This window comes from Ictalurus furcatus, chromosome 3 (genome assembly GCF_023375685.1).
Source record: "Ictalurus furcatus strain D&B chromosome 3, Billie_1.0, whole genome shotgun sequence".
Lineage (NCBI taxonomy): Eukaryota > Metazoa > Chordata > Actinopteri > Siluriformes > Ictaluridae > Ictalurus > Ictalurus furcatus.
In genome coordinates this window covers 31,569,558-31,593,499 of record NC_071257.1, presented here as the reverse complement: position 1 = coordinate 31,593,499, position 23,942 = coordinate 31,569,558, and the positions used below count along the sequence as shown (strand labels likewise).

General features: G+C 41.1%; 1 protein-coding gene across 1 annotated transcript; it reads left to right on the top strand.

Moving 5' to 3' along the window:
• Positions 1-2,753: 2,753 nt before the first annotated feature.
• LOC128606061 (von Willebrand factor A domain-containing protein 7-like) lies at positions 2,754-23,824 on the top strand. The gene is made up of 16 exons (XM_053622049.1): positions 2,754-2,838; positions 2,971-3,179; positions 3,310-3,582; positions 5,608-5,701; positions 14,432-14,545; positions 14,718-14,898; positions 15,381-15,538; positions 17,329-17,441; positions 18,690-18,806; positions 19,009-19,191; positions 21,469-21,601; positions 21,733-21,885; positions 22,047-22,139; positions 22,220-22,488; positions 22,654-22,947; positions 23,212-23,824. Exons 2-16 carry the CDS (start codon positions 2,976-2,978, stop codon positions 23,689-23,691), a joined length of 2,859 nt encoding a protein of 952 aa, XP_053478024.1. The 5' UTR covers positions 2,754-2,838; positions 2,971-2,975; the 3' UTR covers positions 23,692-23,824.
• Positions 23,825-23,942: the final 118 nt, after the last annotated feature.

The window sequence follows — 23,942 nt, the reverse complement described above, 5'->3', positions numbered from 1 at the left end:
ATCTGACCCCGGTCAGATATCACTGTTTTAAAAAAAATTTCAAAATTTCAAAAAGAAAGAAAGAAAGAAAAATTATGTAAATGCTTTTTTACTACACACTCACTAACCAGGCAAATGAACTATGTGCAAATTTACAGTGTATATACACATCGTCTGGGCAACAGGACAGCCAAATCCGCTCCATGCCAGGCAAAGTAGAAACTCTCCATTTTCCCCGGGGATTTACAGGTGTATACCACAGATTCTCGCAGTTGCACCCTTACCCGTCTGTGGGAACATTGCAAAATGTCATTTTGTGTGTGTGCATGATAGAGAACAAGAGAGAGAAAGAGAGTGTGTGCATGTTTGTGTGTGTGTGTGTGTGTGTGTGTGTGTGTGTGTGTGTGTGTGTGTGAGAGAGAGAGAGAGAGAGAGAGAAAGAGAGTGTGTGCGTATGTGTGTATGTGTGTGAGAGAGAGAGAAAGACAGAGAGTGTTTGTGTGTGTGGTGTGTGTGTGTGTGAGAGAGAGATAGAGAGTGTATATGTGTGTGTGTGTGTGTGTGTGTGTGTGTGAGAGAGAGAGAGAGAGAGAGAGAGAGAGAGAGAGAGAGAGAGAGAGAGTTATGACCCCAAACATCACGACTTTAGCTCCAATCATAATCGTGCCCACCTGACCATCTAAAAGTGGTGTGTTAGATTTTGGTTGCAGATGAATTCTTCAGAAAGGTAGATCTCAAGGAAGAGGGTTGGTGACCACTGATCTAGAAGGTAACTAACCCCTTTTCCTTACCCTCCAAAAAAATGCTTTGAAGTAAAAGAAACCAGGAAGTATCAAAGCTTCGGATTATCATGAAACTGAATAAAACAGGATGCTTCCTAGAAAAAAGGCATTTCTGTACATGCCTGAACATGCCTGTTATTTGAACAGTAGAAAAGCAGAGAGTTAGTAAACAGAAAACTCAAATGTCAGTGGTAAACTCTTAAAAAAAAAAAAATTAAAAAAAATAATTAATTAATAATAAATAAAAAAAAATTAAAAATAAAGATAACATTCACTCCATGATGTGTGCTCCTGGTACACCACAACATTGTTCACCCACTCATCTGATGCTGCCACGCCTGCCCCTATGCTTTGAATAACAGTAATAAGGAAACATGCATAATGACTAAGCACATAAAACTTGCAAATAAGAAAAATTATCACATCCGCAATGCACAAGTTAATCAGAAAGTCCATAAGTGGTTATATAAGTGATAAAAGAAATGACTCCAAACCTTTACAATGTCAACACACTCTACATAGATCTAGCAGCTACTGTATAACAGTGATGCCATGGATATAAATTCATTTTACAATGTCAGAGCAAACCAGAGGATGGGTTACTTTTTAAGTCTGGTTCCTCTCAAGGTTTCCTCCTCATATTGTCTCATGGGGTTTTTGCTTGCCACTGTTGCCTCTAGCTTGGTCATTAGGGATACATTTAGAAATGTAAACAGTTATATCCAGAATTTATGTATTTCAGTAAAGCGCTTTATGACAATATCCATTGTTAAAAGTGCTACACAAATAAAATTGAACTGTATTGAATTGAGTTGTTGGGGTATTGATAAAGCTTAATGCGAAACATTTAGTTTTGTAGATTAATCATGAATTCGTCCTTGAAAGGGAATTTTTAAATGGAGTTCCAATATGTTTTATTCATACTTTTAGAGATGGGATTACATTCAAAGATGGTTGAAATTTCTGTTGTGTGAGTCTGATGCCTGAATACCGCAAAACCTTTAGTAAGCGTACATATACAGAAGCACTGCGCTGCTCTAGTGTTTGGGTTAACCCTTTAAAATGACCGATTTTAAAATGATAATGAACACTTTACTTATGCCTGAGATACATACTAGAAAAAAACGTTTTGTAGTTCAGGAAAACCTGTAGTTATCAGAAATATATAGTAGTGTATATGTTAAAATTTCATCATGTGAAGAGTTTTCCCAATTATAACCCTGGTTCATGTCTTTCACTAAAGAATGCTGCAGTCATAGGAGCTGGATTAGAACATGAACCAACTTGATTAAACCAGACACCCTAATGATCAACATGTTAAAGAACCGGTTTGCATATGCAGGTAGTTCTCTGCTGATGTGTTTATCTTATCTGTAGATCCATTACTACAGATGTTTTTTCTATTTGGGTTTGTGTGTGCAGTTATAAATTATACATTTGGAAAACTTTAAGGTATTCTCAGTGTCACTTCTGCCATTTATTAAGTTACAAATACAGACACGTTTACTTTCTATAGCTTGTCAGCTCAGGATAAATCTACCACCAACCCTGAGATTAGTGGACATCCCGTTCTACCACCTGAGCCACAGCCGTCCAATATAAAGATAAACATAGTACTTATGGTGCTTTAATTTGTACATATCTATTTATAACTAATAATTTAAAGGCAAATGAAATCATGTTAATTTACGCAATCAGTATTGTGTTTCCGTAGAATATTTAAATGCAGTTTCCTCCCTTTTTACTTTTGTCTGAAAGCCTTTAAAAATGCCAGACTTTAAAATGTTAGAACTTCTGGCTAAAGAGATGTGCAAAAGAGAAACATATTTCAGGTCAGGAAAGTCTCATGGTTTCAGAACAATATTAAGTACAAAATGTTGAAATTCTGACCATGTAAAACTAGGCTCAATTAATGTGTTCAAAAAAGGGCCAATATGTTTTCACAATGCAATGGTGTCATGTTTCATTATGGGAGTGACTTCCATAACCTTTTTTAAGGCTCATCATGATTACACACTGAACCAACATCTGACAGAGTGTAGGTCCACTGCAGTCATCTAGAGACTAAAGCGTTAAGGTATGATGTGCACTATAAAGTTTTCAAAATGTAATTAGCTCAGAACTATAGATTGAAATATTGAGAAAGAAGGATAAAGAATGATATAAAGTTTGTATCAGAGGTTATTTATGATTGTTTTTCTCTTCACAGTTTTAATGATGAAAACCAATGATCTATCGATCCGAACTTTTATCTGTCTATATATCATAATCATCCTCATTACAAGGCAGTCTCTGTGCTTTAAGCTTTTGGGGAGAGATTCCAAGACGCATCAGGACATAACTCGTGATGCAATTTTGCAGACAACAGCCGATATCTGCAGATCACGAGCACTCAGGGAGGGAAAAGATTTTTTACTGGTGAACAAAACTCTTTATAACTATTGAAATATCAAGGTATATATATATATATATATATATATATATATATATATATATATATATATATATAAAGTTTTATATTATACTTTGTGTGTCTTTCTTATTGCAGCCACCCTCACTGACAGTAGAGTCAGTGGCAGCAGCTTGTTCCTCTTCTGATTCAGCCAAAAATTTTAAAAACAGCATTGATAAGATAATTACACACAATGCCTTGGTTGATGTTCGGCATGCTTTTACTGGAAGTTACCATTTTGACGACGAGGAGTTTTTATCTGGACGGGATCTTATTACTGAAGGAATTTCTGCTGTCAAATACAGTGTCTATCAACAGAGCTATGAAGCTGCCAGAGAGACGCTTGGTAAAATCCTACACACTTTGCAGGTATGGCACAATGTAGCTCTAGTAATCGCAGTATTTCTAACAATTGAGATGCAAATACACTCACTGAACACTTTATTAGGAACACTGGACTAATTCTGGGTAGGGCCTCCCTTTGCTCTAAAAACAGCTTCAATTCTTTGTGGCATGTGTAACCACACACAATAAAAAAAATCCCTAGGTATCTATGTATTTTTCCACAGTACAGGTCATAATATTTCACAGTTATGACCAACACGGTCCCTAATAACCATGTATCTAATGCATATTAATTCTAATCACTTCAACATTGATATTTTTTTTTGTACTTAGCCCCGACTGTTTTTTTTTTATAGCAGACTAACTCTTATATCTGTCTCACAATGTGTATAGTTCAATATTTTAACATAAATCCATGTATATATAATATTTTAGTCACAAATGTTATTTAGTCATGATGTACTTTAAAGGTGAACTGAGATAAAAAAAAATAAAAAATAAATAAATAAATAAACTCACCAGAGTTGTCTGAAGGAAAATACTCAAAAAAGGGATCTCTTCTCACAACTCCTCTGAAAAGAAACACTTTAAACATGCTTCTCGGTTGTTTTACAGTTGCTTTTAATCAGATAATCATCAGGGTAATGCGTAGCTCTTCCCTCTCTGTAACATGGCGATTTACTGAACATGATCAGACCAGTGTTTTCAAAAAGAGGCAGAAAAGATGTCATCTATGGGCATCAGTGGTTGCTGCATTTAATTTACTCACTTATCAGAATCTGACCATTTTAAAGGGGCTACACATTGATTCCACAAGATGTTGGAAACATTCCTTTGAGATTCTGATCCATGTTGACATGATTGTATAACGCAATTCCTGCAGATTTTTCAGGTGTAAATCTCTCATTCTACCACATTCCAAACATGTTTAATTGGTTTCGGATCGGGTGACTGGGAAAGCCTCTGAAGAACACTGAACTCTGTCATTTTCATGAAACCAGTTTGAGACGACGTGCTTTGTGACGTGGTGCGTTTTCATGCTGGCAGTAACAATTAGAAGATGGGTAAATTGTGGCCATAAAGGGGTGCACATGGTCAGCAACAATCCTTAAATAGGCTGTGGCATTTGAGCCATGACTGATTGGTATTAACAGGCCCAAAGAGTTCCAAGAAAACATTCCCCTTACCATTACATCACCTCCACCAGACTGGACTGTTGACACAAGGCAGGCTGGGTCCATGGATTCATGCTGTTGGTGCCAAATTCTGACCATACCATCGTTGTGCCTCAGCAAAAATCAAGATTCATCAGATCAGGCTACATTTTTCCAGGTCTTGGAACCAACTGTCCAGGTTTGGTGAGCCTGTGTCCACTGCACCATCAGCTTTCTGTTCTTGCCTGACAGAAGTGGAACACAATAAGGTCTTCTGCTGTTGTAGCCCATCTGCTTCAAGGGTCAATTTGTTGTGCATTCTGAGATGCTTTTCTGCTCACCACAAGTGTACATAGTGGTTATCTGAGTTACTGTAACCTTTCTGACAGCTCAAACCAGTCTGGCAGAACTGCCACTCACTGCATGTTCTTTCTTTATTGCACCATTCGGAGTAGACTGTTTAGAGTTTGTTGTGCATGAAAATCCCAGGAGATCAGCAGTTACAGGAATACTCAAACATGCCTGTCTGGCAAAATCACTGAGATCACATTCGTTTCTCCATTCTGATGATTGATGTAAACATTACCCGAAGTTGCTGGCTCATATCTGGATGATTTTATGCATTGCACTGCTGCTACACAATTGGTTGATTAGATTATTGCATGAATGCGTAGGTGTGCAGGTGTTCCTAATAAATTGTTAGATGAGTGTATACTGGTTATTTTTAAATGAATTTACAAACATTACAGATGTAATAGCTAAAGAGATGAATAGAAGATTAGTTGCTGAGTATTAAACTGAACTCAGAGTTATGATTCAATAACTAAGTAACAGCCTCATTTAATTTGCAGTGATTGTATTGTAATTGTAATCCTGGTTCATGTCTTTCTCTAAGGATTTCTACAGTCACAGTAACTGGATTGAACTGGGAAAGAGACAACCTTATTCCAACCTGATTAAACCAGACACCTTAATTAAGAACATAGCAGGTAAATGAACATGGTATGGGTATCTCTGCTAGTGTGTTTACCTGTTTATGTTTGTTTATCACGACAGATGGAGCAATGTGCTATTTAAGCAATAGGTAATCACAGCTGTGCTGTGATAATGCTTTAATATAACAGTTCTATAAACGCAGACTGACTGACAGCCCGTAGTAAGTGCAGTAATGGTTTCAATGCAATGAACTATTGCTATAAATTGACATTTTATGTGGTGAATACAGACAGGTGGATTGATACAAAGAGAGAAATGTACTAGTGCTGTTATACCAAATATCTTCCCTCTTGTTACCCTTCTTGTCCAATCAAATTAGTGCACGACAACAAATTTTATAATGTAAATTATACATTAAAAAAAAAAAAAAAAAAAAACTTGAACATGTTCGTATTGTGAAAGAAAATACACTGTGCTAAAAGATCAACAAAAAAAAGTAGCAACCTCACTTTTTTTGTTGTTTAATCAATTAGGGCACAATCTACCATTCTTTGCATATTATTAATGTTGTCATAATTTACCTTTATGACATTTTCAACTGTACATGATAAAAATAATATACTAGTAATAGGGGTAATTTTTATCTTATAGTGCTATGATGTATGTTTTTCTCCTGGATAAATCTCCACCTGCTTTTACTTTCATATCCCTGGGCTCAGACTGGAGTTAGCTAGACTTAAAGCAGAAATGGAAAAATGCCTGATCCTACTGTAAATACATGATTCTAAATGGTTCATCTTATTTCTCAAGATAGCAGCTGTTAGCAAATAAAATGTGATTAAGGGAGGCATTTATTGGACATTTGGGACAATTAATCATAATTGTCATAAATTTAACTTTTTTACCTTTTATGAACATTATTATAATACAATGACTGCACAAAGCAATGTTATTTAACATTTATATAATCTGCCGTGCTGTATGTGTGTTGTTAACCATCCATGAATAAGCATTTAGAACTGTCATAAAATATGCTCTGTACCAGCTGCCAAAACAAAAGGGATGCTGGTCAAACTGGTAGACTTTTATTTTCAGGAAACTGTCTCTGAATTACAAGTTAAAAAGTAATATAAGAGTAGAATAAATAGAAAATATCAAATGTATTGATTAAGCAAGGCACTTATAATTGTAAGGAGGTTGGAAAGGAGGATAAGGAGGATGGAAAATCAATTACCGGCATAGGTGGTTTACCAGCTTGACCACACTGTAAAAAAAAAAAATTAAGATTATCCAGCTCAACCTTTTGGCTCTATTCAGTTAAGTGCTTATTTTAAGTTTTAGTGACAACTTTATAACAGTAGATGAAATACAAGTAGAAAAGTTGTGTCAGTTAAGTGTTTTATATTCTCTATATATGTCATATAATGGATGTAAGGAAGGTTGAGGGTGGATGCAAGTGCAGTAAAAGACGTTTATTGAGAGAGAGACAGACAAATCCAAAATGGTCTAATAACAGGCAAAACGTCAGGCGATATAGAAATGGGCACAAACTGGGCGAGGCTGGAATTCCGGAACACGGAATGCAGAACAAGGAACAAGGAACAAGGAACAACCGTTTGGTAAAGAATTAAACTCAATACTACACAGTGTGCCCAGAGACACGAGGGGTTTATATGACAAACGTAATCATGGGTTAAACACACACACCTGAAAACGATGACACACATTCGGGAAACAACCAATGACAAAACAGGGGTTGAGATAGAATATAACCATAACAAAAGCACGTGTCCAAAGTAAACAAAGTCACTATCATTGAAGACCAGAAAGCGTGCATTCGCTAAGGGCTCGTGCACGCGCATGCGCTTCGGTTTTCCGAGCAGCACTGGCTCGAGGGGAAATCGTGACAGAAACCCCCCTCCCAAGGGACACACTCCCCTCCCCTGGCAGTCCTGGCCCTTTGGGCAAAATGTCTTCAGGTGAAGCGGAAGACTGAGCGGCGTCCTCAGCGGAGCAAGGAGGTAAAGCGACATCCTCAGCTGAGCAGGAGGGCAGAGCAATGTCCTCATTGAACCTTGGTGTAGTGGTATCCAACGCAGCGTAGGGAAGCAAAACGGAGCTCTTGGGTCCAACGGGAGGTGGAGAAACTTCCTCAGTAGAAAAGGGTGGCTGAGTGGCATCTTCAGCTGTATAGGGATGCTGAGTGGTCTGAGCGTCATTCTCCATTGACTTTGCAGGCTGAACTTGGTTGGTCATGACGTCTGCTTCAGGCATGAGTAGAACTTGGTCGTCCGTGCCAGCAGACTCGGGTGTGAGCAGAACTTGGTCATTCTTGAGATTGGCTTCAGGCGTGAGCAAGACCTGGTTGGTCGTGACATCGGTTTCAGACTGGAACTTGTCGTGGAAGATCACAGACAGGAAATGGGCTTGAGAGGTCGCCTCTTCGACCTCAGACAGGAACTGGGCTTGAGAGGTCACCTCGTTGACCTCTAGCAGGAACTTGACTTTATACTGGAGCTCTGGAGATGATACAACCTCGTGGGTCTCAGGTTGGAGCTCTGGAGCCGAGGTCGCCACATTGACCTCCAGCATGAGTTTGGCAGGTGAGATCGCCATGTTGACCTCTGGCAGGAACTCTGCGGGTGAGACCACCTCGTGGATCTAATGCTGGAGCTCTGGATCACAGGTTGCCACTTTGACCTCCAACTTGAGCTCAGCAGGTGAGACCACCTTGTGGGTCTCAGGTTGGAGCTCTGGAGGTGAGGTCACCATGTTGACCTCTGGCTGGAGCTCTGTAGGTAAGACCACCTCATGGATCTCATGCTGGAGCTCTGGAGATGAGGTCGCCATGTTGACCTCTGGCAGGAACTCTGTGGGTGAAACCACATCGTGGATCTCATGATGCTCTGGATCAGAGGACACCACGTTGACCTCCAACTTGAGCTCAGCAGGTGAGACCACCTCGTGGGTCTCAGGTTGGAGCTCTGGAGCCAAGCTTGCCCCATTGACCTCCAGCTGGAGCTCTGCAGGTGAGACCACTTCGTGAGTCTCAGGTTGGTAACGAAAACAAGAAATGAGAAACAAGGTCAATAACGGAACGAGGAACGACCGCTTGGTAAAGAGCGAAAAAGTTGTGTAGAAGTTGTGTAGAAAAGTTGTGTCAGTTAAGTGTTTTATATTCTCTATATATGTCATATAATGGATGTAAGGAAGGTTGAGGGTGGATGCAAGTGCAGTAAAAGACGTTTATTGAGAGAGAGACAGACAAATCCAAAATGGTCTAATAACAGGTAAAAAGTCAGGCGATATACAAATGGGCACAAACTGGACGAGGCTGGAATTCAAGAACGCGGAACACAGAACAAGGAACAAAGAACAACCGTTTGGTAAAGAGATAAACTCAATACTACACAATGTGCCCAGAGACACGAGGGGTTTATATGACAAACATAATCACCGGTTAAACATGGACAGCCGAAAACGATGAAACACATTCGGGAAACAACCGATGACAAAACAGGGCCAGAGACAGAACATAACCATAACAAAAGCATGTGTCCAAAGTAAACAAAGTCACCGTCACTGAAGACCGGAAAGCGTGTGTTCGCTTAAGGGCTCGCGCACCTGGCTCATGCACGTGCATGCACTTCGGTTTTCTGAGCAGCGCTGGCTCGAGGGGAAATCGTGACAATATACAGCGAGCTGGTTCAATAATATAATTTGCTTTAACTGTTACATCACTACCAGATAGCTAAGTGAGCTATACATTTCTCAATGTTTCAATTAAAAGCGAATTGTATAGCATATTAATGATACATGACTCACTTACCTTCAGTAATTGTTTTTCCCTTGTTAGAATCGCAGTAGATCCAGTGCCTATTGCGGGAACACTGGGTGTGAGGCAGGAACACAGCCTTTAAGGGACATCTGGGCATCATGCACACAACCTACATATGCACTCTGGGGTAGTTTGTCTTAGCCTATTGGCGTGTTTTTGGAAGAACATTCACAGAAATTCTACATAGACACTACCATTACTCAGGATAGATGTATAAAATTGAACCAACTAGCTGAACTAGCTGTATATAGAGAATATAAAACATTTAATTGATACAGCTTTCTGTTTCTATTTCATCTGCATTATAGGGATGTCAGTGCAATTTAAAATAAGCAGTTCAATGGATTTTAATTGAGCCAAATACAAATTTTAGGTGCTACATCTATTTTTTAAGCCATTTATCCTGCACAGGGTAACAGAGAGCCTGGAATCTATCCCAGGAGGCATGGGACACCCTGGACAGGGTGCCAACCATTGCTGGGCACAATAGCACACACACACACTCGCACTCTCATATACGGACAGTTTGGAAATGCTTTCAACATATGTATTTAGACTATTTAGTCTAAATGTATTTAGCATACAAACCCCCACAGCACAGGGAGAACATGCAAACTCTGCACGCACAGGATAGAGGTGGGATTTGAACCCCCAACCGCGGAGGTGTGCAGGAAAAGTGCTAACCACTAAGCCTTCAGCTACAGATCACTAGAAAATTTTAATTTGAAGGGGCTTGAATTTTTTTTGTGATGCAGCATAGCCTGTGTTTTAGTAGCTGGTCGCTGGTCAGAGTAAGCAGAGTTTTATCAGGGCACATATTAATCTACCTTGTGTCACGTATCGTGACGGAGCGGAGATAGGACGGATGCAAGTGCAGTATGAACAGTTGTTTATTTTAAAAGAGAGACAGGCAGACAAATCCAAAACGTGATCCAAAAACATATTCCAAAACAGGCAAAGGTCATGCGATCGGCAAACAGGCATACACAGGGTTAAACATGAATCAAGGTCGTGGTCACGGAAAACAGGGTCGTTATACAAAACGAGAAACATGAACTATGACAAGGAACTGGGAGCGGATAATCCAGCGTGAACTAACTCTAAACATGGACCGTGACTATGACTACTATACGAACTAATCTAACTCTACGATAATCTTCCGCGTTGTGTGCTGGGAGGCGCGCGGTATATATGTAGACATGATCAGCGTCTAAACTGCTAGCAGCTGAGGGCAATACAGACACACGTGAAATCCCAGCCAATGACAGAACAGGGAGGAGACATGACAAAAACAAACAAAACACACGTGTCCAGATGTCACTACTGTCAACAATGGAAAAGCAGGTGCTCGCGTATTCGCGCTTAGAGCACGCTGCTTCAAGGGGGAATCATGACAGAACCCCCCTCCAAAGGCACTGCTCCCGGAGTGCCATGAGTCATCCCATTTCTTTGGCGACCCCGGCCCCCTGGGCTGAATGTCCCAAGCAGAGCCAGGAAACCGCACAGTGTTCTTGGCGGCACAGGGAAGCGGAGCGACGTCCCTGGCTGAACAGGGAGGCAGAGTAACGACCACAGCCGGGCAGACAGGCTGAGCGACATCCTCGGCGGAGCATGAAAGCGGAGCGACGTCCTCAGCAGAGCAGGACGGCGGAGCAACGTCCTCGGCAGAGCCGGGAAGCAGGGCAACATCCTTCTTGGAGCATGAAAGCGGAGCGACGACCACAGCCGGGCAGACAGGCTGGGCGAAGTCCTCGGCGGAGCATGAAGGCAGAGCGACGACCACAGCAGGGCAGGCAGGCTGAGCGAAGTCCTCGGCGGAGCATGAAAGCAGAGCGACGTCCTCGGTGGAGCAGGAAAGCAGAGCGACGTCCTTGGCTGAACAGGGAAACAGAGCGCTGTACTCAGCAGAGCAGGGAAGCAGGGCGACGTCCTCGTCGGAGCATGAAAGCGGAGCGACGTCCCCGGCTGAATTGGAAGGCAGAGCAATGTCCTCGGCTGAATAGGAAGGCAGAGCGACGTCCTCGGCTGAGCAGGAAGGCAGAGCGACGTACTCAGCGGAGCCTGCAAGCTGAACTTGGCTGGTCATGTCAGCCGACTGGGATGTGAGCAGAGCTTGGTTGTCCGTGTCAACAGACACTTGGTTGTGCATGTCAACAGATGTGGACGTGAGCAGAGCTTGGTTGTCCCCGTCAGCTGACTTGGGCGTGAACATAACTTGGTTGGTTGGGTCATCAGACGGGAACATGAGCAGAGCTTGGTTGTTTGTTTCAACAGACTCGGGCGTGAGCAGAACTTGGCTGTGCGTGTCAGCAGACTCGGGCTTTGGCAGAACTTGGGTGGTCGTGTCGGTAGTCTTGGGCGTGGGCTGAACTTGGGCGACCGGGTCGGTAGACTTGGGCGTAGGCTGAACTTGGGCGACCGGGTCGGTAGACTTGGGCGTGGGCTGAACTTGGGCGACCGGGTCGGTAGACTCGGGCTTGAGCAGAACGTGGTCAGCCGTGTCGTTAGACTTGGGTGTGAGCAGAACTTGGTCGGCCGTATCAGTAGACTCAGGCGTGAGCAGAACTTGGTCGGCCATATCAGTAGACTTGGGCTTGAGCAGAACTTGGTTGGCCGTATCAGTAAACTTGGGCTTGAGCAGAACTTGGTTGGCCGTATCAGTAGACTTGGGTGTGAGCAGAACTTGGTTGTTAGGCTTAGGTATTAGCGGAACTTGGTCAACTGGATCAGCAGGCTTGGACGTGACATCAGGAACTTGAGACTTGACTTGGACTTCAGAGACTTGAGACTTGACTTGGACCTCAGGGTTGAGCTCTGGTGCTGGAGCCTCCCTGTTGACCTCTAGCTGGAGCTCGGCAGGTGAGCCCACCTCGTGGGTCTCAGGTTCGAGCTCTGAGGTCGCCAGGTTAACCTCCGGCTGGGGCTCTGATGCTGGGGCCGCCCTGTTGACCTCTAGCTGGAGCTCGGCAGGTGAGCCCACCTCGTGGGTCTCAGGTTCGAGCTCTGAGGTCACCAGGTTCACCTCCGGCTGGGGCTCAGGTGCTGAGACCTCCGACAGGCGGTCCGAGGTCACCCTGTTGACCCCGGGCTGGATCTCTGCACGGGCTCTGCGGTGGAGTTTCTTATGCTCCCGCCAGTTGCTCTTGAAGCATTCATGAGAGCAGTAGAATGCTTCCTGGAGACCCAGTTTTTTGCAGGTAGGGCATTGTAGCTTGGTCTCCCTCCTGCAGCCCTCAGACATGCATGTCGGTGCCACCTCCTCCACGTTGGCTGGAAACTGAAATGGATCGGTGGAGGCTGACCTGTCAATCCCCTCATAATAGAGGTTAAAGGGCAGGTCAGGCTGGGGCTGTCCATTGACTCTCCACTCCAGTAAATCCAGACCATGAAGCTGCCCTTGTTGCATGAACTCCTCCATAAAAAGTTCTGCAAATTGAGTGACATCCTGGAGGGCAGAGGACCCAGTGCTCACCAGCTGCTCCGCCCAGTCACGGGCCGGACCGCAAAACCTGGACACCAAGAACCCGATCCACTGTCTCTTAGTAGGCTTGGGATACGCCAGGCTGCAGAAATATTCCTGACAGCTGAAGAGGAACTCCAGCGGTTAGCTCCCCAATCCCGCTGTCTCTGGCGGCAGTTCAACGGCGTACCGCTGAGGGAACTGCACGGACAAGAAATGCGGCCAGTAATTGGAACGTTTCCCAATAAGGTATTGTCCTGCTGCTCCCATTGTAGCGTGATGTCTCCCCTGTCCTCCTGCTGCATCCATGTTAAGGCGGAAGATTCTGTCACGTATCGTGACGGAGCGGAGATAGGACAGATGCAAGTGCAGTATGAACAGTGGTTTATTTTAAAAGAGAGACAGGCAGACAAATCCAAAACGTGATCCATAAACGTAATCCAAAACAGGCGAAGGTCAGGCGATCGGCAAACAGGCGTACACAGGGTTAAACATGAATCAAGGTCGTGGTCATGGAAAACAGGGTCGATAAACAAAACGAGAAACATGAACTATGATGAGGAACTGGGAGCGGATAATCCAGCGTGAACTAACTCTAAACATGGACCGTGATAGTGACTATGACTATGACTATGACTATGACTACGAGTACGACTACAACTACGACTACTAAACGAACTAATCTAACTCTATGATAATCTTCCGTGCCGTGTGCTGGGAGGCGCGCGGTATATATGTGGACATGATCAGCGTCTAAACTGCTAGCAGCTGAGGGCAATACAGACACATGTGAAATCCCAGCCAATGACAGAACAGGGAGGAGACATGACAGAAACATAAACAAAACACACGTGTCCAGATGTCACTACTGTCAACAATGGAAAAGCAGGTGCTCGCGCATTCGCGCTTAGAGCACGCTGCTTCAAGGGGGAGTCATGACACCTTGGTTAGTCATGAAAAACTGACAATTCTTAGTAGGCCTGTCTCTCTTTCTACCTGTAAATCACACATGGGTGAAAATTTGTAGAAAACAAGTGAAAAAAAAACAGCAACTGCTGAACTCTCAAATGTGTGTTCATATTAATAAAGAAGGGTTTATGGACCGTGTATTCTAACATCCTTCTCTATGTAGTTGTACATGAAGTGTTCTTGCTGACAGCCTGATCAGGTCCTGCACTGACAGGTCTCATGCACTGTGACTGGGGCAGGACGTAAGATTTTGAGGATTGTGTAATGATTTAACATGATATTGTCAAAAGAATGTGGACCAATTTTCCAAACACCAGTAAATCACTTCATTCCAAGCAGCATATTATTCAGTACGCTGTTCAGTGGATCCATGGCTAAGCTTAATGGGACTTGAATACTGGCCCATTAGGTGGAAATTAATCTAGATTGTGCACGGCAGAATATATAGCACTATGTGGTGAGGAATGTGAAACAGAGAGATCTGAGTTCATACACTATACATTTCTATGTTACCAGATTCAGAAACCTGCAGGCCATGTAATAGCAACATCTGCATAGGAAACATTCTGGAGCAGGTCATTGCACAGCAGAAACTAACATCAGGGTACTTTGGATTGTTCAAACCAAAAGGTAATGCAGTAAATAGTTTAAGAAGATAAATTCCAAGGTAACAACAGAAAATTGTCAAATGGCTTTTACTCATATTTTTCATTGAACCTAAAAAAAGTTTTCTGTTTAATTTCCAACCACAGTGTAAACAATTGAAAACTTTTGTATTTTCAAAATTTGATTTCATCTTAAGGAAAGTGCAGTCATGGAGGATCACTTGATCCAACAAGTCTGGGCCAAGGTGGTATAAATAAGGACGCTTTCGACTCCAGCCACGGTTATCTACATGGAGCAGCAGCATTAGTAGCCACTGCTGCTACCAACGAACTGCTGCAGGACATTAGAGCAGCAGTTGGAGATTCTGAGTTTCTTAGGTATCACAGGAAGTAAAGTTGATTAAATCACACACACTGCTTTGTGCAAGGGAGAGTCAAATTAAAAAATTAAAACTGTGACATAAATTAGAAATGATTTATTTTTTCCTAGACAAATCCAGACATTAAGCGCTGTTATACTTGTATTGAACAAAATGGAGATTATGTAGAAAAAAATGTATGCTTTTGTGACACCTATTTGCAATAGACAAGATAAAATAATCTTTTTTTATATTTGACCGGCGTAGTTGCTTAATTACATATATGTGTCACGTCCACTGTGCTTCAGGTGATGTCTCCCTGCTTCAATCTTGCCACCTGTAAACCACAGCAGTGCTTTAATGTTAAAGATGTCCGAATTTATCACACATTATTAAGTTGTATTTGCAGTTGATATTCCGAATATTTATTTTGCCTCTTGTTTGGCAACAGATCCAGGTTATAGAGTTTTTTTCAGTCACTCCTTGTTTGTCATCCATCAGACTGATGGGACTCAGCCAGACATCAGTGCTGTGTTTTGTTATTGACACCACTGGCAGCATGTCTGATGACATTGCAGAGGTCAGAAGAGTTACTTCAGCCATCACTGACAGTAAGACAGGCACTTCAGAATACATCCTGGTGCCATTTAATGACCCTGGTAAGATATGTTTCATTCAATGAGCATTGCTTGTTTATAAAATATGAATTCTAAATAGTATGCTATATTCCTACAATATGATTACAGTGATATTATATACATAAGTAAACTTCAAGGCATTATTATAATATGATCAGAGAATAGACTGTACAACAAAATTTTTACTTCGTATTTTGGGGTGGTAACAGTAACGTCACTTCACGTCAGGCCACATTACACCACCCTGCCACTGATTATTTTCCTACAACAGTATGCCCAGTTGTGTTTTTTTCTTTTCATCGTATTCTACAAGAAGTTGCCAGTGATCATTTTTTTAAAAATTCATTAAAGAATGCCAAATGTCTATTCATTTATAGTTACTCCAAAACAAGTTAGTTCCTGTTATGACTTACACTGTAGCAGCTATAAAGAGTTGTTCCCTCACCCGCTTCTCTTTTTATCTCTCTCGAAGTTACAGTGGTGTTTAAGTCTGTGAACGCTTTAAAATTTTCTATATATCTGAATAAATATGACCCAAAACATCTTCAGATTTTTACCCAAGTCCTAAAAGTAGACCAAGAGATCCCAATTAAACAAATGAGACAAACATATTATACTTGGTCACTTATTTATTGAGGAAAATTATCCAATAGTACATATCTGTGAGTGGCAGAAATATGTGAACCTCTAGGATTAGCAGTTTAATTTGAAGGTTAAATTAGAGTCATGTGATTTCAATCAATGTGATGACAATCATGTGTGAGTAAGATCTACATTATATCTAAAGAGCAGGGATCTATCAAAGTCTGATCTTCACAATACGTGTTTGTGGAAGTGTATCATGGTATGAAGAAAAGATATTTCTGAGGACCTCAGAAAAAGAGTTGTTGATGCTCATCAAGCTGGAAAAGGTTACAATACCATCTCTAAAAAGTTTGGACTCCATTAATCCACTGTCAGACCGATTGTGTACAATTGGAGGAAATTCAAGACCATTATTACCCTCCCCAGAAGTGATCAACCAACAAAGATCACTCCAAGACCAAGACATGTCTGCGAGGTCATAAAGGGTCACATCTAAGCAACTAAAGACCTCTCTCTCGTTGGCTAATGTTAATGTTCATGAGTCCACCATCAGGTGAATACTGAACAACAATGGTATTCATGGAAGCGTTGCAAGGAGATAGCCACTGCTCTCCAAAAAGAACATTGCTGCCCCTCTGCAGTTTGTGGACAAGCCAGAAGGCTGTTATAAAAATGTTGTGTGGATAGATGAGACCAAAATAGATTTTTTTTAAATGTGAAGTGATCTCTTTGGAGAAAGGAAAACACTGCATTACAGCATAAGAATCTTATCCCATCTGCGAAACATGTTCTACCAAAGAATGGTTAAAGAAGAATAAAAGTAATGTTTTGGAATGGCCAAGTCAAAGTCCTGACCTTTGTTGTGGAAAGCACAATAGCTCCAACGCTATTTGTACTACAAATTTTACAACACCCATTAGGTGGCAATATCTAAGTTCATATTTGTAATGAGCATGCGATTTTTAAATATATATTAGTAATTGATATAGGGCAATATATAGAACAATGATTCAAGCCCCCCACCACCCTAAGTAAACTGGTTTTAGGTCTTTGTCTTGAATGGGTCTTGCTTCACAGAGTCTTGACTTGATCTATTCTAGTCCTGGTCATGGAATTGTCTTGGACTTATCAGTGGCTGTCTTGACTAACACAATAACATGGTACAATGAATATAAGCAAACAAACAAACAAATAAATAGTTCCTCTGTGTTTACATATTCTTTCAGATTATGGCCCACTTATAAGAACAACTGATCCTAATGTCTTTAAACAACAACTCAATGCACTTACAGCTAATGGTGGAGGAGATGCTCCTGAAATGTCTCTCTCAGGACTCCAGGTACGATACAGTAATTTCCTACCCTGTTGCTCTGTAACTATCATGTTACTGATATAAGATTTTTAATTCAATTAATGATTCTCTGATTCATTTCTATTATGCATTTGGCAAAATTTAAAAAATCTACTTCTAATTCTATAAAGATATTCAAAAATATGTGACATGATCTGTTGGAAAAAAATTACTTTGATATTTTTAAAAACACTAGGTAAAATCAACTTCTTAAAAAGTTTACAGTTGGCACTTTAAATAGTCAATATGTTTTTAAGTTGACTATTTAATTTTAAAAAATTGTGCTTTTATTTAAAGTTGGCTTTTTTTAGTTGCTCCTTGTTTTTATCTTTAATTTGATAGAATTAAACTATAGAATTAAGCACTTGTAGCATATGCTGTAGTTTTAATTGTTTAATACTGTTTTTTAATTGTTTTCCTTTGGTACCAACACTCAAGTTGTGAAGAACATAAGGTTATGGATATAATCTATGAACACCAGATAAAAGACAGGGGTGGGTAAAAAATATTAAACGGCATTAGTAAAACAGCATTAGTAATGGTCACTGGTCCACAGCAAAGTTTACAAAGTCACAGCAGGTTTCACAGCACAGGCCATTCACAATAGAGACTTTTGCTATCACATCATTGATGGGTCTGTGATCAATAAGAACCTGAGCCGTGAAAAGATTGGGTCCACCAGCAGAATTGAAGCCTGTATCCCTTTGGCATTGACAGTACTCACTCATCCAAGGTACTTGCTGCCCAGTACGCTATGTTTTTAGCTGTGATGCATCCCAGCATCAGTGCTTGGCCATCGTGGGCATGGGTTTCAACCGAGCCAACTATAATTGGCATCAACCCAAGATCAAATTGTGAGCAAGGCACACAGTGTCTAATGATTTTGTGCAGGACTCAAAAAGTCTTCCCTATGCTTCCACTGATGTAGCATTCTCATCTTTTTCAAATGAGGGACAAGAGGAATCAGTTTCCGGCCTTTTTGGGACCTTCTGCTGATGACTGTGTTTTCACTGCATGTGAGCTCTGCATGAAGGCTTTCAGTTTAGCCACATCTCAGACTAGACCATCCATCTGTTTTGAGAGTGACTACTCCTTTAGTCAATCAATCAGTCATTCAGTCAGTCAAATAACTTTTTCTTGGCAGGCCCCTATGTAATATTTGTTCAGTAATGTTTAGACAGTCTGTAACTAACTACAAGCATACAAGTAAATATTATTATATATTTTTTGTTCCAGCTCGCCCTCACTGGGTCTCCACCAGAAACTGAGATTTTTCTTTTCACCGATGCTGATGCAAAAGATAAAATGTTGATAAGCACTGTAAAAACACTGATTGAGATAACAAAGTCTAAAGTAAGTACATGCAAATTTTCATATACATGCAAGTCATCTACTGATACTATTATTCAGAATTATTAAAAAAAAAAGTACAAAAATGATCTGTACTGAAACTTCTTCATCTGACATTAGTGATGATATGTTTAAATAAAGATCAGATAATATGGGCAAAACATACTGTATATAATTTAACAGTATCATTTTTCCCAATCTGAAGGTGACTTTCATGCTCACAAATGGCTTTAGTCTTCGGCGTCGCAGAAGGCGTGCTCTCTCGACTACACTAAACCAGGTCTACCAGGACCTGGCTCAGGCCTCTGGGGGCCAGGCTATTGAAGTCACCAAAGGAACCCTGGCCCAGGCTACTGGCATTATTGCAGTTACCACCAGGTCTACACTGGTAAATAAAAGCTTACTTTGGACAACTATGATAGGAGCATAATATACACTCACCATCCACTTTAATAAGAATACCTGTACACTTGCACATTCATGCAGTTATCTAATCAGCCAATCATGTGGCAGCATCACAGTGCATAAAATCATGTAGATACAGATCAAGAGCTTCAGTTGAGGTTCACATCAAACATCAGAATAGGGAAAAGTGTGATCTCTGTGACATTGATCGTGGCATGGCGGTTGGAGCTCGATTGGCTGGTTTGAGTGTTTCAGAAACTGCTGATCTCCTTGGATTTTCACACACAACAGTCTCTATAGTTTACACCGAATGGTGCAAAAAACAAAAAAACATTGAGTGAGTGACAGTTCTGTGGGGGGAAATATCTTGTTGATAAGAGAAGTCAAAGGAAAATGGCCAGATTGTGGTGAGCAGAAAAGCACCTCAGAACACTCAACACATCAAACCTTGAGGTGGATTGGCTACAACAGCAGAAGACCACATCGGGTTCCACTCCTGTCAGCCAAGAACACGAATGTGAGTCTATTATGGGCACAGACTCACTGAAAATGAACAGTGTTCAGAGTAGTGGGCTGAAGCAACCTGGAGATGAGGACATTGAAAAAGACCAGGGTTTTTTTGTCCAGTTGTGAGGTTAAACATGAGGCCTATGAAGACATGGTTTGCCAAGGTTGGAATGGAAGAACTTGAGTGGACTGCACAGAGCCCTGAACTCAACCCTACTGAAGACCTTTGGAATGAACTGGAATTCCGACTCTGTGCCAGGCCTCATTAATGCTCTTTTGGCTCAATGAACATAAATCCCCACAGATATTCTCCAAAATCTAGTGGAAAACCTTTCCAGAAGACTCAAGGCTGTTATAGCAGAAAACGTGGACCAAGTTTGGAATTGGATGTTCAACAAGCACATATTGGTATGATGGTCAGGTGTTCACATGCCTTTGGCCATATAGAGTATTCTCAGTATAGAGGGTATGCACGTGTCATCACGATAGCCGGAACTCGCCACAGTCATGCCCACTGAGTGGCAAAAAGACTGAGCGGCAGCATTAGTGTACAGCATGGATTCAGCAAAAACATAGGGAAAAACGCATCTAAAATGGGAAAAAGCTGTTGTGCGGTCGACTGTACTTACAGATTCAAATTCAGAGCTATCTTTTTACAAAGTGCCAAAAAAAAAAATTCAGTCTTTTTTTTACTAAGTGGAGCAGTGTAAGTGTAAGTGTAAGTGCTTTTGGCACGTGGTATTCATGTTGTACAATGATGAATAATTTTCTACATATTTCTTTTTAAATGCTGCGTATTTCCATTGATGAATAACAGGGGCTCATTCATTCTCTGTCTGTTTTACCTTCACAGATATATAACGCTAGTAAGTAGAAGCAGTGTTCGCTACAAACAGACTAGGACTAGCTAGCTTACGGTTTACCAGATAAAATTATAATAAAATATAAATATTTGTACATACCTGTCCACATACAACCAGAATGTTTATTGGTGTTCTTTATCGGTGCCACTTTAATTTCTCCAACAAATCCCGCCTTGAAGTAGGACCAAGCATCAAGGCTTTTGTTTGCCTTCAAGCTTTGCTTAGTGTATTTCCTTGGCGTCGAAATCAGGTACATATAAATGTCGGGAAAACCGATTTCTGTCCACATGCCAATGTCCATGGACCACGGGTTCTTGGGCAAGTTGTAAGGGTCACTGTCGAGTCCACCTGCCTTTAATTTAAGCTGATAATCGTTAGTTATACTAGAGTTTTCACAACTTCCTCTATTAAAGCCAGCCATTTTCCTTGATGTTATGCCGCTTGGTCTGGCCGAGGGGCGCGTGTTCCAGCAGGAAAGTGATTTTCTCTATTTTGGATTTCTCATTCCGCTACAGGATGCAAAAGAGAATGTGGTGCATGTTGCCTGTTTAAGGGATAATAAATTATCCGGTCAGCTCCAAAAGGAGTGTCTAATTTTATTTGCAAAGGGTTGGTGTGGCTAACTAATAATCGAGGTGAAAGAAGGTGTGGTTCTGGATAAGACTGGACACAGATGAACTACTGACTATAAATTCTACATCCTATATTGGAAATTACAAAGTCTTGCAATGATATTAGCAATGATCCTTGTTCCTTGAATACTTTTGCTTGGGTTAAACTATGAATTGTCTTTCTCTTTGCTGTTATCAGTAAAGTTTAGAACACTTGCAGGAACTCAGTATGGTCATATGGGTTTCATGAGTAATGAGTAACACCCACTGCTTCTACAGGTCACTCTTTTCCAGGCTGTAAGAAACCCAGCAAAAGCTGAAATCTTCTCAGTCTCTTTGGATTCTTCTGTGCAAAACCTAACAATTTACATCACAGGCAACTCTCCAGATTACACCATCACTAGTCCCTTAGGTGTGTAGAGTATTGAATTACCCCAAACTCTCATTCTGAGCTACTATAACAATCAGAAGCTAACGCAATGTCAATATTATGCTAATAATACTAGGCTACACATTTTATTACAATGCTATTCTCTAACCCAGGAGTCTCACAAAGCAGTGCTGAATTGAATGGGACATTGGGGCTTATTCAGAGAGTTGGTAACTTCCACACAGTGCAACCAAATATTGCAGAGCAGACTGGACTGTGGATCTTCAGGATTAACTCAACACAGCCCTACACCATCAGAGTTGTTGGTAAAAAATAAGTTCTCTTGGAGAATCTCTCCTGCTTAATTGTGAATAAATAATTGGGAGAAATTAAAAATTTGTTAATGGTCATGAAAATAATCATGGTTCAGACCATGTCAGAAAGTAATTTAATGCTTTTTTGTTTGTTTGTTTTATTCTCTATCCAGGTCAAAGTGAGGTTGACTTCCTGTTTGACTTTGTAGAACTTTCCCAAGGGCTTCATCCAAGCTATGCTCGGTTAAACAGCAGGCCTGCGGCAAGTAAGTGAACTTTTCAAGTAAGTGAAAAAAAATATATATTTCCTGATGTTTTTGCTCTAATTTTTAATTCCTTTGTTTAGACACCAATATCACGTTGATGGTATCCATGGTCGGCGGGGACAGTGTGAGGCCTACAGAGGTGTCTCTGGTCGAAGCATCAAGTTCAAACTCTTTAAATGGGACACTAGAAGAGGTAGCTAGTGGGCAGTACTTAGTGACCTTCAACAGCATCCCAGCAGGAGAGTTTACTGTTCGTGTAGTTGGACAGATCAGTTCCACTAGATCTTCAGATAACACCTTTCAGAGACAGTCACCAACTCAATTCCAAACATCAAGTGTGACCATTACTGTGAGTATTGTACTGTATATATAATAAAGAGTATATTTTGAGTGCAGCAGTACTATTTGTTCACATTATTATTTTATTACATTAGTGCAATCAAAGTTGATTGTAATGGGAATATAAAGATGCATATTTAAGGAAAAATATTTATTTCTTTCTACTTACCCTCAGACTGAATTTGTTGGAACAATTGAACCAGGAAAACAAGTCACTCTGCCTTTCACAGTGGCAACCAACGGCTCTGGAGGGAGCTTTAGTATCAGTGTCAGCAATGATCGCACTTTTGACACTCGCTTTAACCCATCCATAACTCTCGAGAGTGGGGGCAGTGCGAACGATACAGTAACTCTGACTGTTCCTGAAAATACTTCCTCGGGAACTGATGTCACTGTGACGATCCAGGCTGAGGCACCCGATGGAAGCGACTCCAATTTCTCTGTGCTGCGTCTTGCTGTTATTGCTCCGGTAATTACTTACATTACATTAAATATTTGAGGATGCTCTCAAAGGAATTGTCAGTGCTTAAATTCAGATGTTGAATAGAAGCACATTGAGATTTTAAAGCCGAGAATTCATAACATTAAACCTCCATACCACTGCTACGCTGATAAGAAATCTTAAAATGGATTAAATGGATTCTCAGTTTTCATCTTACTTGTGAAAATTCTAATCAGACATGTTATTAAATGCAAATCATGTAGAAACTCAATGGTTTTCTGTTTCTTTAAGGTAAGAGATTTTACTCCTCCAGTATGTGAGGCAGTTAGCATAAACACTAACTGTTCAGGCAACTGCAGCCTCTCCACATGGTACCTCACTGCCAACGTGACTGATGGAAATGGATCAGGCATTCAGAGTGTGAGAGTCCTCCAGGGAAATGGCAACCTCAACACCACCACTGTGCTCAGTGACACGGGCGTGAATGTCACTATGGTCGTCTACGACTCCTCTTGCTGTTCCTCAGACCTGGAACTGGTTGCTGTGGATGCAGTGGGAAATGTTGCCACCTGCTTCAAATCTGTAAGAGCTGCAGAACCAAGCACCAGTACTGCACCCCCTGTAACAACCACCAACACCACCACTATCAACACTAATACAACTACAACATCTCGTCCCACCAGCACTAATGGTGTAGAATGCTGTTTGTTTCTGCCTCTCTCCCTTTGGTTAAATGTAGGAGTCTCACTTTACCAATTCATACAGCTCTAGGAAAAACCTAAGTTGATCTGAATTTGAATCAGAATGACATATTTAGTCCTACAGAATACCTGTTAAGAAGTAGCAGATGTACTAATGAAATACATACTAATCAATCTTTGATCAACTTTATTTTTTTTTTTATCTAATTAAGGAAGCAAATCTTACTTGCTCAAGGCTAGCACTAGAATCATAAAGGGATTTACAGATGATGATGATGATGATGAAAGGGTACTAAACTGGTACAATTAGATTTGAAACAT

Excerpts from the sequence above, each read along its gene's own strand:
- LOC128606061 (XM_053622049.1), top strand. The coding sequence starts at position 2,976 with ATGATGAAAACCAATGATCTATCGATCCGAACTTTTATCTGTCTATAT. Across the intron at positions 3,583-5,607 it reads AAATCCTACACACTTTGCAG|GATTTCTACAGTCACAGTAA; the intron begins GTATGGCACAAT and ends TCTTTCTCTAAG. Across the intron at positions 21,886-22,046 it reads CTACACCATCAGAGTTGTTG|GTCAAAGTGAGGTTGACTTC; the intron begins GTAAAAAATAAG and ends TTCTCTATCCAG.